The 14,835-nt window shown below is 38.9% G+C and overlaps 1 protein-coding gene across 4 annotated transcripts in view; it reads left to right on the top strand.

The window, feature by feature from the left end:
* Window positions 1–14,835, top strand: part of SLC6A11 (solute carrier family 6 member 11) — a 116,224-nt gene that overhangs the window by 49,881 nt on the left and 51,508 nt on the right. For all 4 annotated transcript variants that reach the window (XM_076346006.1, XM_076346003.1, XM_076346004.1 and 1 more), the window contains exon 7: window positions 8,302–8,436. In XM_076346006.1, the coding sequence (XP_076202121.1) occupies window positions 8,302–8,436 (135 nt within the window). The remainder of the gene's footprint in view (window positions 1–8,301; window positions 8,437–14,835) is intronic.

The following is a 14,835-nucleotide window of genomic DNA, read 5'->3' as shown; positions in this document are numbered from 1 at the left end:
ATCTGCATTTACCATTATTTAGTGCTTAAATGCAGGTGCTCACATAATTGATTTAAATAATGTGATAAAATTAACTGCTTCTACATGTTATATAGGCACTTTTGCATGTTCTGGTCCCCATGATTGGGCTTTGCTGATTATGTCTGCATGGAGGGGAAATTCTGTTCTAAGAAGCACTTAGTCTGTGTTTTCCAGTTGTATGGATGGGGCAGTCTCTGCAGAATCACTGAAACTCCCTTCTACTCACATATCAAGGTTTCTTTCTAAAGGAGATGGGGGTAGTTTTGCACCCTCTCATTGTATTCAAACAGTAGGGATAACCAAGGAACTGGGGTGTTGCTGGGGATGCGGTGTGAAGTGCACCAGTTCTGCAGTGTAGATACAGCTATGTTCCAAGATCTTTGTTCTGAAATCTCTCAGGCCATATTTGTGACCATTTCTGTTTGTTTTCTCTTGGTAGTCTAACAAATGAATGTTTTGGGGCAGCAGTATCTGTTAAATTAGGGAATTTTTATGCAAATACATGGAAATCTAGCTTTGCATTTGATCTAAGCAGTACATTTTTTTGATTAAATATGAGGCCTGTAGACCCCATCAAAATAACCAACAAGCTTGAAGAGCAATTTTAGCAGAAATAAGACAGATCTTAATTTCAGTGGTCCTGGGCAATCTGGAAACAAAACCAGCTGTGGTAATTAGCTGGGAAATAATTTCTTATAAAACTTGATGCTGCTTAAGGAATATTTCTGGGGAGAAATAGCTCATCATCGAAGTGAATTGTTCACTCACTTCAGCCGGGAATGTGAGCTGCTGCAGTGCATTGATATTGTCTGCCTTTGGTACTTTTTCATTGCTTTCCAATTTTAGCTGTATTCCTGGATTGGCCTGGTAGAGGCTATTAGAGCACTAGGGTCCTCAGCACTGAGTCAAAACTTCCACCGTGTTTTTCTTCCCCTCCTTTTGGAACTTTTGACTACAGGTAGGCAGTTTTTTGAACACAGAATATGTTGTTGAAATGGAATTTGGGAAGTGCTGAAAAGTTCATAAAGCCAGACCCAATGTAAAGAATAATTCTTGCTGAAAAAAATAGGAAACAAACATTTTTCACCCGTTTTTTAGTATTGAAATGAAGTTTATAAATAATGACTTCAGCTTGTTAAAGCATTTTTCAGTTGAGAGATCTCTTCCTTCCACCAATTCAGTAAAAAGAATGCCAAAACAAAATGGAATAGAATGTAATTTTTTTTATTGACTCAAAATGAATCTTGCAGTTGAGATTTCATTTCATTGTAAAGGAAACTGTTTCAGCTTGACTCAGACTTTTGTTATTTATTGCCTTCACCACCACATGGATAAAAATGAGGACTTGCACAGCTCTGCTAGATAGAGATTTTTCTGTGTCCCAGCCAATGACCTCAGTGTGATGTGGTATTAGAAGTGTTTATTCCATTCTGCTGTTATTGTATCACGTAGAATCTTTTGCTTCCTGTGATCACTGTGCATTTAACAAGGTTCTTACATACCTTCGTTAAGTGTCCTCTCCTGGCTCCTATTTTCTAACTCATCTTGCATTCCCAGTGAATTTTTCCTCTTTCATACTTTTTTCTCGGCTCTCAAATCTCATGAAGTTTTCTTACCTGTTGGTTTTTGAACTTCTTTCTACTCCAAGTGAAACTGTCTGCACTCACACATGATTCATTAGTAGCTTAGAAGAAATTCTGCAGTTTGTAAGCAATCTGGTTAAGGGCGGTTCACAAGATTATTCTGGAGCAAATTTCCCTCTGTGGATAAACAAACAAGACAAACAGCAGATGATGCTGAATAAATCTATAAAACCCACAGAGAAAATAGAAAAATCAGCCATTTTGCTGATTCTATCCCCCCCCCCCCCCCCCCCCCCCCCCCCAAATCATACAGCATACAAATCCACTCATCTGGCATTTTGTTGGGTTTTTGGTTTAGTTTCTTTTTCTGCATATGAAATTTTAGCTTTAAAATGTAGGCAGATCTAGAATCTTTTTTCTACCTTTTGACATACTGTTTAAAAACTTGTGAATCAGCTGTCATTCCTTTATACTGTTTTATACCATTTTTCTTGTAAATCCAATTAATGTTGAAAATACCTCTTTTCAGTTGTCATTTGTATGTCTGTAGATGCTATAGTGTCATATCAGCAAAGACTCTTTTTCAAACAATGCTGTATGGAAAATTTCACAGTATACCATGGTGGTTGAAAAAGAAAATATTTTATAGTGTTATCATCTGCTGTTAACATCTAGGAAGTTAGAATTTGTGAAACTGGAAAAATATTAGTAGAGCCAGGATGGCTGGGTTAACTGTGGCATTTAGAACTCTCTTTTTAAATGTTGATGGAAATCATGCCCAAAATGGTAATGCCTGGATGTCTCTTCAAAGACACCAGAGCTGCCAGACAGTGGTAAGATAATTATATTTCTGTAGTTACACTAATATGACCTTCTGCATCAACACTGTAAAGCAGGATAAAAATTACTCTTTTCCCTGTCACATCACTCACGCAGTGAAATTTTGGTTCCTAAGCTGTTTCTCCAGACAGGAGTGTACTGCAGTGTGGGCATAATTTTCTTTTATTTGTCCTGTGTAGACAAACCTTGTATGTCACTGAGATCTGAAGCTTGCTCAGCAGTCTCCTCTTAGCAAAGGAAGTTGGTGGTGTCAATCTAGTTTTCTGTGGTCACAGTGTCCACTAAATAAATAGGCTAAATGACTAGCCAGTAGGCTGAAAACACTAAATGAAAGATAAGGATGAGCAGGGCATGGGGTCAGGTCTTGTTTTCCATATAACTCTTCTAATACTGAGTTCGAGCAAATTGCTGGCAATTCTTGCATTGATACTGCTTGTGTTTAGAGCCTAATGGAGCAATAGAGGATTTTAGGGGAAGGGGATTAGCAAGCCAGTAATTTTCTGAAGCATCAAGTGAAATTAAACACTTTTATTCCACTTATAAAATGCAGTTGGTTCATTATAGTGCAAACAAGCTCGAACATTGCAGCTTGCAGGAAATAATTCCCTCAACTTCCTAGCCTCAGAAAGTTATATTTTGTTCGTTGAATTCTAGTTCAGTTATGCTCTCAGCAAGAGCCAAGCAAAGGATTAAAATTTATTACTTCCTATTCATGACTCGCCCTGCTCAGAAGCTGCTGCAAAGTAGCGTGTGAACATCAGGCTGGTGTGTTCTGTAGTAGCTGTAGCCAGAGAAATCTCTTTTTAGGCTTTTAGATTTCTGTGAGTGTGTGGCTCAATTCATTGCATGCAGAGCTTCTTCCTTATTTTCAACAGATTTATCCTGTATTTCTTCTACATTTTCTTACAAGCCAGGTCACCTTCACTTGAACCTCTGTGGCATGATCTGGCCAGAATGTTCAGAAAAGCACCTTTTCATTTAGGACAAGAAGTTCAACAGTCCCAGTAGCCAAATTTGAAACTATGCACCATATTTGCGCTTTAAAGATACTTAGGTATGAAAAGATGCAAACTGGCAGCTAGTTCAGTTCTCAAGATCTTTATGGTGCCTTACTCATTAAATCATTGCATAGATACCTAGATATCTTTTTAACTAATCTTGAGTGATACAGACATCTAAGTCTCTTAAGGTTTTGGTATTTAAAGTGCCGGTACTCGGTACTTAACTTACTTCCGATACTTTGGTACTTGAAGTTCATGGCAGTCAATGAAATATCTATTCTCAGGATCTTTGGTCCTAATGTATTTTCAATTAAGCACCTAAGTATGTTTAAGAGCTGTTAGATGTCCCAGTAGGTGCCTTTCCGCATACTTGTATGTCTAAATATCTTCATAAATTTGTCTTTCAATTATATTGTAATAGGGGAACTCGGGGCAAAAACTAGCATGCCAGAAATTTTTATTTTGTTTCCAACTGCTTAAACACTGGCATTGCTCTGACAAGGGTTTAAAAAAAGCATTTTGAGCATTGGAATGCAAATTAACATACCAAGCAATTAAAGTCAATTAAAACAGGATGCAGTGTAATTAGAAACAGTTGTGTTCACATTTATATTCAGAGAGGTTTGATGTGTTGAAAGAAAAGAAAACAATTCAGGAAACTTTTAATGCCTACAGATGTGATGATGATACTAATAATGGCATTTGATTTCTAAAATGCCCCATCCTCCCTCACCTCATGAACTCCCAAGCAGCATGATAAAATGAGCAACTGATGGACTGGATGCAATGGAATTAAGTGGTTCAACATACTGGGAGACTCGAACACCACCTACAAATGGTGGCCTTCTCTCCCCTCTCTGAACACAACCATAGAATCATAGAATGGTTTGGGTTGGAAGGCACCTCTAAAGGTCATCTAGTCCAACCCCCCTGCCGTGGGCAGGGACATCTTCAACTAGATCAGGTTGCTCAGAGCCCCGTCCAACCTGACCTTGAACGTTTCCAGGGATGGGGCATCCACCACCTCTCTGGGCAACCTGTGCCAGTGTTTCACCACCCTCAGCGTAAAAAATTTCTTCCTTATGTGTAGTCTGAATCTACCCTCTTTTCCTTTAAAACCATTCCCCCTTGTCCTGTCGCAACAGGCCCTGCTAAAAAGTTTGCCACCATCTTTTTTATAAGCCCCCTTTAAGTGCTGATAGGCTGCAATAAGGTCTCCCCAGAGCCTTCTCTTCTCCAGGCTGAACAACCCCAACTCTCTCAGCCTTTCTTCATAGGAGAGGTGTTCCATCCCCCTGATCATTTTCGTGGCCCTCCTCTGGACCCGCTCCAACAGGTCCGTGTCTTTCTTATGCTGAGGGCTCCAGAGCTGGACGCAGTACTCCAGGTGGGGTCTCAGCAGAGCAGAGTAGAGGGGCAGAATCACCTCCCTCGACCTGCTGGCCTCGCTTCTTTTGATGCAGCCCAGGATACGATTGGCCTTCTGGGCTGCGAGCGCACATTGCTGGCTCATGTCCAGCTTTTCATCCACCAGTACCCCCAAGTCCTTCTCGGCAGGGCTGCCCTCAATCCCTTCATCCCCCAGCCTGTGCTGATACCGGGGGTTGCCCTGACGCAGGTGCAGGACCTTGCACTTGGCCTTGTTGGACCTCATGAGGTTCACGTGGGCCTACTTCTTGAGCTTGTCCAGGTCCCTCTGGATGGCATCCCCTCCCTCTGGCATGTTGAATGCACCACTCAGCTTGGTGTCATCTGCAAACTTGCTGAGGGTGCACTCAATCCCGCTATGTCATTGATGAAGATATTAAACAGTACCGGTCCCAGTACGGACCCCTGCGGGACGCCACTCGTCACCAACCTCCATCTGGACATTGAGCCATTGACCACTACCCTCTGGATGTGACCATCTAACCAATTCCTCACCCACCGGACAGTCCACCCATCAAATCCATACCTCTCCAGTTTAGAGAGAAGGATGTTGTGGGGGACCGTGTCAAAGGCCTTACAGAGGTCCAGACAGATGACATCTGTAGCCCTTCCCGTGTCCGTTGATGTAGTCACTCCCTCACAGAAGGCCATTAGGTTGGTCAGGCAGGACTTGCCCTTGGTGAAGCCATGCTGGCTGTCTCGAATCACCTCCCTCTCCTCCATGTGCCTCCTTCCAGGAGGATCTGTTCCATGGTCTTCCCAGGCACAGAGGTGAGACTGACTGGCCTGTAGTTCCCCGGGTCTTCCTTTTTAAAAATGGGGGTGATGTTTCCCCTTTTCCAGTCAGTGGGAACTTCACCAGACTGCCATGACTTCTCAAATACGATGGATAGTGGCTTAGCAACTTAAATACACTTATATAATACGCATACCTGTTGCAGTACAAGAGAAGCTTGCAGCCTCATTAGCTATATGAGCTCTAACACCAAAAAACTGTCAACAATGTCAATTGGCTCAAGAAGGGTGTATCTTTCCCACACATGCTTCCTTGGTATCTCTTTCACTACTGTTCTGGATATCTGCGTTAGTATTTATTGCCAGAAATACTGAGCCAATTGCGCTCTATTTATATCCTCTTTCTGCATAATAACCAGAAAGGAAAGAGAGTTCTCATTCCTTTAAAGCTGAGGCACAGCTAGCCTCATGATAAAATGTATGCTAGAGGTTGTGGTTCTAGTACTTGCAATAATGTTAATAGGGGTGGATGGGCTGTGGAAGGCATTCAGAAAAGCAAACAGAAAACTGTGAAGTATAGCTCCATAAGCCTGGATGGCTGCTGCAGGATTACAGACTACTGTACAAGGGTACCTTTACCTGATCTCTCTTGGGCATAGAGATGAGTGGTTTCAGCTGTTCCTTGATGTAGCTGAGTGAGGAAATAAGTAAGGAACCTGGGAAGAAATCTGCCCCTACAAAAGCGCAATCTGTTTACTGATGTAAAATGTTTCAAGGCAGTGGCAGGGTGCGCAAGACAGCAGGCTGCAAACCAGTATAGTTAATGAAGCATGATGCAATGTCATATTATTTAATGTGATAACAGATATTCAGCTGCAATACCTTCCTTGTCATCAAATGTATATGTCTGCTGACTATCCTCTATTAAAAGCAACTATTGATTTAAAAGAAGTAGAGAGAAATAGCTGGCGAAGAATTAAATACAGAAACATGAAAACCAGTTGCTGGCTACTCTGTCCTTTCCACCCAATATAAGACTCAGAGCAGGACCATGTCCATTCCGTGTGTTTCTTTTTTACTTCTCATTAACTGATGGTCCGTTTTTATTTGAAACCTCGATGTGGAGAGCAGTCTTTTTGAGACAAGGCCTGTTTGAACTTAGTGAGTCATATTAGTTTGCATTTCCACTAGTGGTCAAAGATAATGAATGTAAGCATTGGGATAAAGCTTTCCATTTTGCATTTTATTGACCTGTGAATTCATCAGTTCAGGCTTCTGAGACTTATAGGAGTATTATGGTTGTCTCCATTTCCCGGGAAAATCATGGCTTGTATTTTCAAAAGGGGTAAGACACCTGAAAGATACATAGATGCTTGCCTCCTGTTAAGGTCAATGAGAGTGAAGTGTCTAAATGTCTTGGGCAGCTGGACATGTTCAAAGATCTGCCATGTGATTTTAAATTCCTCCATTTCTGAGCGTACCAGCTGAGGCAGACATGAAATGATTTCATGTTTGGGGTTAAATACTCAGCACGGTCTGAAAATCGAAATTCAGTTCATTAGTCATGAAAATGTGTTTCAGAATCCTTTAATGGGTGCATTCTCTGATGTATCTCTTTCATTTACATAGCCATGAGACAGGTAATGAACTTCTGAATTTAAAATACATATTTTTGAGGGCTACACAGGTTATATTTTTCACCAAATGATTTTCCCCATTCTTGCAGCTTGTTAAGTAATTTTGACTTGTGCAAGGCAGATGTATAAGAATATCATCGCATACTAGGATATTTTATACCTACTTTGCACAGGCAGAAATGGCTGTAGAGAATTATAGAAAGTTAAGTTTAAGGTATGTTATTATTTAAAGGAAATATTTATAGCGACTTGGAATTTATCATTTAATCCACCTCCAAGTTTGAATAGCTATATGCTGCTCTCAGGTTTGTGATTGTAAAATGGGATCAATTTTGCTCAATTTTTCCTCTGGAAAACATGACTTCTTGCAGGTTTCCAGAAAAGCTCTATTGTTCCCCACGCACAGGACAAACTGATTTCTAAAAAAAATGTGGCCGTATATGTGAAAACAGAAATTACTGGGATTGAGCACTTCAGAAATTTTGCCTGAAGGTGCTTTGCGGGACAAGGATACTATAGCAAATTGCAGGGAGATAGACATAGCGTTTAACCTTTCAGCTTGATGAAATGTTTATTCCTCAAACACAGACATGCAGGCAAAGCAGTGTTACGAGATGACAGTTTAGTAATTACTAGGTGACTGAGAATTCATTGCATATGTTGTTATAGAATACATCTAATATAATGCAATTAATTACTTGCTATTATGAGTCAATTTCCCTGTATCTGTGTTTGGAATAATATGTGGTGTAGAGTACAGGTACACTGTAGTATAGTGTCTGGTCACCTGTCACAAAGAGGGAGTAAATAATGTGCTTAAAGAGAACTTCCCAATCTCTTTATAAAAAAGTGTTGACCTTTCCTACAAGACATAAATAGTTTCGAAGGGAATATGTTTGGAGGGCAAAATTCACCTGCACGAACAAGGGCATCAAAAGCACTTTTCTGGAGGAAAAGGATTTGTTTTTTATCTAATAGCAAAATGGATGTGGAAATGAGGTGTTTTTGTTGCAGTTGGAAGAAAATATTTTTCTAATGTTTGCTTCTTCTTGCTAGGTTGTATATGTAACAGCCACGTTCCCCTATATCATGTTGATGATTCTTCTGATTCGTGGAGTAACGTTACCAGGTGCTTCTGAGGGGATAAAATTCTACTTGTACCCTGACCTTTCTCGACTGTCTGACCCACAGGTAGGACCATGGTCCATGCATTTATTTTCCTCTCTGGGAAAAACTGCGAGAGTTTCTTCATTTTTAGTTTGAATACAGGTGATTGCTGGATAGTTGTTCATTGTCAGAGATTTGGAATTGTGGATAGGGCTTTAAAGCCATCACTGCTTACATGTGTTAGACTGCATTATTCTTTTAGTAGAAAAGTACCTTGGTTGATAAATCAGAATTTTCAGAAGTGTTCAGTTGCAGATGCTGCTTCTGCCACGGAGGGGCAAGAGCTTTGCCACTGGTTTCAACAGGAACAACTTTAACTAAGACTTACCCATTTTACGGTTCTTTGCTCATTCCAAATCTAAATCTCAGTCAAGATTAGTAGAGGAATTAATCATTCAGATGATTGTTGTCTTTGAAGCAGAAGTCTCCATATGCAATCAAGGAGGAACGAAGTACTCAAACCAGGAACTGTGTCTTTGTTGTTGTTTCCAGAGTAGAGTTGAACATGGAAATACTGGATTAAGTTGATTTTTTTCAGTGACAGATGAGTACAATAAAACAGTTATTATATATCATTTGTCTGATATCAAAGAGGGAAAATCACACAAGCTCTACAAAACCTGACAGGTTGCAAACAGCATTTTACTTACCTGGTTTGGCAATGTAAAAGACATTGTACAGTGTCACTCCTAGGGCTATTACAATATTAAATGGATCCTGAGATGGAGATAAGAAGCTTGGGAATATTTGTCAAAATTAATTTTTTTAATCTGCTTACTGAAGATGTGTCAGCATATTTTTTTTAACCTCTGCTTACGAAATTGTGTATTTTTTTGCAAAAGACAATAGAGGGGACCCTTCAGGTTACTTCCTTGAAGTGTCTGAAATGACTGACTCATGTAAAGTTCACTTTAAACAAGCAATATTTCTACAGAAAAAACAGCTAGAAATAAAAAGATTCATTTAAAATATTGAAAATTTTAGATGAAAATTTAATCACGTTGCCACTTTTGGACTCAGCAATGTTTCCATCATTCTATGTCAGCATAGATGGGAAGTGAAAGAAGAGTTGTGGAAGTGGTGTTAGAACGTCAGTGATGTGCTATGGCTTTCCAACAGCTAGCTTGCTTAGAGGTGGCCTCAGTTCACCTGAGAAATCAGCACAGTAACAGAGAAAAACAACAGGATTCTCCGACACACTCCCAGTTATTTCTTTGCAACATATAATAGACTCAGACTGTAGTAAATACAGCAAGCCAGTCCAGTTTCAAGTGAACCTCATGTGTCCTAACTCATTTTAGCAGAGACAAGAAATTTGACTGTTGTATGCTTATCTGAGAACACGGATGGCATCTGTTTATTTTCTCCAGTTTTAACTAGTGTTTCACCCTGCTGTGTGGTTTTGACAACTGAAGTTACCCACTGCCTTAACAAAAAGTGTTCACTGAGTACTCTTTTCTTGTACTACACCATGATGATTCCTCCACCTGCAAAGTCTATCGACCTAGTATGAATAGGAGGTAGTCCTGCTGCTTAAATGTTGATTCCTTCACTTGTCCAGTGGTGTGTGAGAGGCCTGTTAACAGGATTTTGCCCTGCATGTGGATTTTTCACATGCCACTGACACCCTTGCTTCTGTTTGTGATTGAGGGAGGGCACGCAAGCTTAAGCAACATTATTGTCAGGCTACAAGGGGTTTTTATATGCCTATTTACTGTACTGTTTCCATTTGTAAAGAAGTACATCGTTGCCATGACAATTTCCAAAGCACATAATATTAGTCTAAGCAGTCTGTGAAGTACAAAGCACTTAAGACACGTGTGCATGTATCTGTTTGTTCCACACATACAGCTCAGCTGATACTAGAATGTCTTTTGGGAGGGTTTAATCGATTGCTTCAACAAGCCAACTTTCTTCTCCGTTTCAATAAGACTTTAACTGACACATTGCCACACCTCAGCCTTAGTATTTCAAACACCTTTTTGTAGGAAAGAAGCTGAAGTAGAATGGACCATAGTAGAGATTGTGGAACACTAAATACAGGTAATTTAACTGTAGTACGTGTGATGAAATGGTTTTAGAGAATTATTTGTGTGTTGCAGAAATGCTATTTCATTGAAATTGAAATATTTTGTGAAGACTAATCAACTTGATTTTTGAAGAAAGATTTCTGAGTTATGAGTGGGATCTCTGGTCAATTTTCAAGAAATAAAGGAAGTTTGGCTTCTCAATCTTAAAAATAGAATTTGGCACAACTCATTTTATTAAAGAAACGTAAAATTGAATTGGTTCAGCTTTATTGCAACTTTTAATGGTAACAAGATAGATATATAGACATTTTCCATTTTATGGAAACGTAGAAATTAATAATGTTCAAAACCACGAATTTTTGCATCAAAAAACCCCATTCCATAGGCCTCTTCCCAACTTGTTCTAGAGATTTTTGCCAAGAAGCAAATATAGGACAACCGAAGTAACCTTGACATTTGTGCTTCCAGTTTTCATCTTTACTCTTGTTTATTTGGATTTACTCCACAATATCAAAGCATAATGCGTGTGTACTAGCAGAAGTTGTTTTCCTCTTCAGTTGGAGGTCTGTTTAAATAGTGTTCCAGGGAGACTACTGTGTCTGTATTAGGAGATCGGTATTTGAACCACAGTGCCAACTATGTTTACTGTGGATTAAATAAATTAAGTTTCTCTTCAAGGCTCACTTTAGTTTGAAGTTCTTGAATCTTTTGTCTTTGTGTAATTTGCATTCCATGGTTCGTTATAGCTTTCTAAGCAGCTATTCATCTGTCTTTTCAGTTCCTCTTAGCTTTCAAGTGCTGTGTTCTCTATTTCATTTTTATATTCTATCTTTTCAGCAGACTGAATCCTCTTGGTCTGAAAATGCCATCTTTTGTCCAGTGTATCTGTAGAGCTCATACCAATCACTTTTCATTATAATAGCGGAGTACTATATTTAAGCTTCAGAAACGCTTTGTTTCATCAACAGTAAGGTCTCTATAGCCCACGTGTTCAAATTGGCTTGAAATACATCCCTCTGCCCCAATCTGGAAGATACAGGTGCTGTTTGTAGCTTAAATATAGGGACTTTCCTGAGTTATAACTCACATAAAAGTAGTATTTTACAAACTTAAAAGGATTGTTATGGTTTTTGTGTGCAAGTCTGACTCAGAATATGGTTCTGATTGTCCCCCAACAGATTTAAGTCACTTAATATGTAGTCATGCTTGTGTGTGGTACTCACTGCTCCTTTTTGGGGAAAACATTTGGTTCTTCATGATGGGATTTTCCAAACATTTGTGCATGGAAGAGGTTAAATAGGTTAGGGACTAGCAGACGTACCAGTTTGATGGATCAAGGAGCAATATTATGGTCAATGATCTGGAAAACACACGCATGTAAAATTAAACCCTGCTGTAGCAGTGGATTCTTAAAATGAGGAGGAAAATAAAAATAAAGCCTTCTTGTTTATGTGCTTGTATGCTAATAACTGGCTGAGTTACTGGTTTTTTTTAATTAAAAAATATGTATTGTTTCCATGAAGATACTCATTATAGCATCTGTAGGGGTGAACGTGTCAACATAGTCGGAATTGCACTCTCCTGAACAGCTGGTGCTTACCAAAATCTTGAACAAATTTAATTAATCTGGGTTTTGCAACTGAATTGCACATGAGAATACATTTCTATGTGGAAAGAATACAGGTTGTACTTTATGTCTGATATACTCTCATGTGAATGTTAAGCATGATAAATGAATGACGGGGCAAATTACATATAAGGCACAGGAAAATCTGAGCTATCACAGTTAGGATTGATTTTAAATTTCTCTGATCTTTTATTTGCAGTGAGAAAACGTTAAAGTTGCAATAAAATTTCTGATGGCAGAAACATTTCTGCAAGTCACCTCTAGTGGCTCAGCTATGACAGTTCAACTATGAGGTAGCCATGACTGTGCAGATGACTGTGGAGACCTTCCAGATGTTTTCTGTGGCTACTCTTGCAATGGGTAGTCCACCCAGTTTGAAAATGTTTTCCAGAAGGATTTTCTCCATAAATTTCCCTGGTACAGAAATTCGGTTGACTGGCTTGTAGCTCACTGGACCTTCCTTCTTGCCCTTCTTGAAAATGAGTACCAAAACGTGAATGTACAGCAACGAGCATCAACTTAACCTGAAAAAACCCTTACATGAGACAAAGATTACTCTTTTCCTTACATTGCCCCGTCTCAGAAATTTCTTTCTTCTTGCATTTTCCTATGTGGCACTTAGGCTAAGTTTTCATGATCTGTGTGCTTACAGAGAAAAATAACATTTTAGTGCATCGGGTATCTGTTTTAGGGAAAACAATTTTTTTGGGTAGAAAATCACTTAGAATAAATGCACATTAATTTCTTTTTTGCCTGAAAATTGTAATTTTCATTAAAAAGTCTTAATTTTCAGGGTAGCATGAGTTTATTTTGCTAGTTTATTCACTCCTTCCTGAACATCATCTTAGTATATTTGAGCATATACGTAGAATTATACTTTAAAAAAAGATGCTATTCACCAAAGCTGTAAACAATTGCTATCCAATTAGGCTAATTATAATACACATGTGTGAGAGACATTTGGGAATACTATATAGGTGTAGAGATAATATTTTCTTAAATCCTGTTCTGAAAATCCAAACTGGAAAAGTATTTGAGAATTTATCTTCCCTTAACTTTTTATTTCCAATGTTTAATAATGCAGAGTTTTAGCGATGAAAGCTGTAGCAGTAATGCCACTCTGATTCTTTACCAAGAACTGTCGTCTTACAGTAGGAGAAATGACCCAGATTGATTCGATGTTAGTACATGCAGCCTTGGAAGAAAGCAACTATCACAATTGTATCGCCACCTTGAGGCCGAATGAAACCCATGTTTTCAAAGGCGGAAGAAAATAAAAATTCTCTCCTGGCTTTGAAAGTGGAGGAAGCTGTTGCATTTAAACAGAAGTGTTAGGGCTCTGTCTTCTTTTTTTTAAAAAAAAAAAAGTAGAAGAAATTGTGATTTCATTTTTGGGTGGTTTCATGCTCAGAAAATCAAGGGAACTGTATGGATTCCGGCGTAGTGGATTTTAGACCTGAACTGTATCTATCTAAGCGTATTCATCCTTAAAATTGAAACCTACGAATTTTCATATGTTGGCAATGAAATGATATCTAATTGCTGGAGAATTTTTTGATGCTTCTATTTGTTTGGAATGTGACAAGTGAGAAGCTTGTAATCTAATGAGAAACTTACTTCGTAGGATGCATTCAATACTGGATGGTAAGCCTGGGGTTTAAGCATAGTACTTGGTGAAAGGGTTCAGAGGCAGGCCATGTCTTAAATCTTACCATCCTTTTGATACCACTAAGTCTAGTAACACCTTCAGCAATTTACTGCATTTTTGACCATTATAAGAGTTTGTGCAGCCATTTTTTTTAAAAACAATTAACTGGGAAAAAATAGTAGTAATGAGAGGAGGAAGATGTCCAGTTCCCATCACACTCATGCAGTTCTGTTAACAGCTATGGAATTGACTCTTCTTTTTCCTACCAATTTCTTCCCAGTCTCTGCATTGTTTGCTTCATCAGGTATTTGCTTTCTGAACCAGGCAGTTACGACGCACACACATGGGAGTTGCAGTAAATTTAAAAGAGAGTGAAATGCCAGAAATTCATACAAGGGCCATAGGTATGAAAATCCTTAGCTGAATTTACTATCTCTATAACTACAACTCCCACTTTACGCATGTATCTTTGAACAGTCTTTGTTCATTTGATATGGAAACTAAATGTCAAACCGTCCATTCTATGAAAGGCAAAAAGTACTGCTGATGATTGTGAGGCTCTGCTTAACAGCAGTTAAGTAGTAATCCCCTACTGAAACTTTTTAAATTTAAACTTGAAAAAGAATTAATCCATCTCGACGTCTGCTGTTTGCACCATCATTACAAATTACTGAGATTTTAAATTGTAAGGTAAGCACAGGATATAGACTGGTACGATGTTTAGAAACATTTTGCCCTACAATACAGTTTATAATCTCCACAATGAGGAACTATTTCTTTTCACTATGTACTATGGCTTTTGCATTACAAATTGTTTATGTGGTTTTAAAGAATAGGAAGACCAACAAATTGCTGTAATGCAGTGTGCTTGCTGAAAGGGCAGAGGTATTTAGCAAAGCCATAAATCACTCCTGGGATGGATACTATTCCCATTTTCCCCAAAGAAAGACTGAAGGCAAGCCTGGGAGCACATTTCGTTTCCCCTGCTCAAAGGAACATAGATACTGCTCTCTCGCAGTGAATCAGCACATACATTTCAAAAGGCATGGGCTGAAGACATTCAGGGTCGTCTCCTATGACAAAAAATTACTCTCTGCGATGCATGGAACAGCTTAGTA

Source organism: Aptenodytes patagonicus, chromosome 8 (genome assembly GCF_965638725.1).
Source record: "Aptenodytes patagonicus chromosome 8, bAptPat1.pri.cur, whole genome shotgun sequence".
NCBI lineage: Eukaryota > Metazoa > Chordata > Aves > Sphenisciformes > Spheniscidae > Aptenodytes > Aptenodytes patagonicus.
The sequence above is the reverse complement of the archived record's forward strand: the minus strand, read 5'-3'. Positions and strand labels throughout refer to the sequence as shown.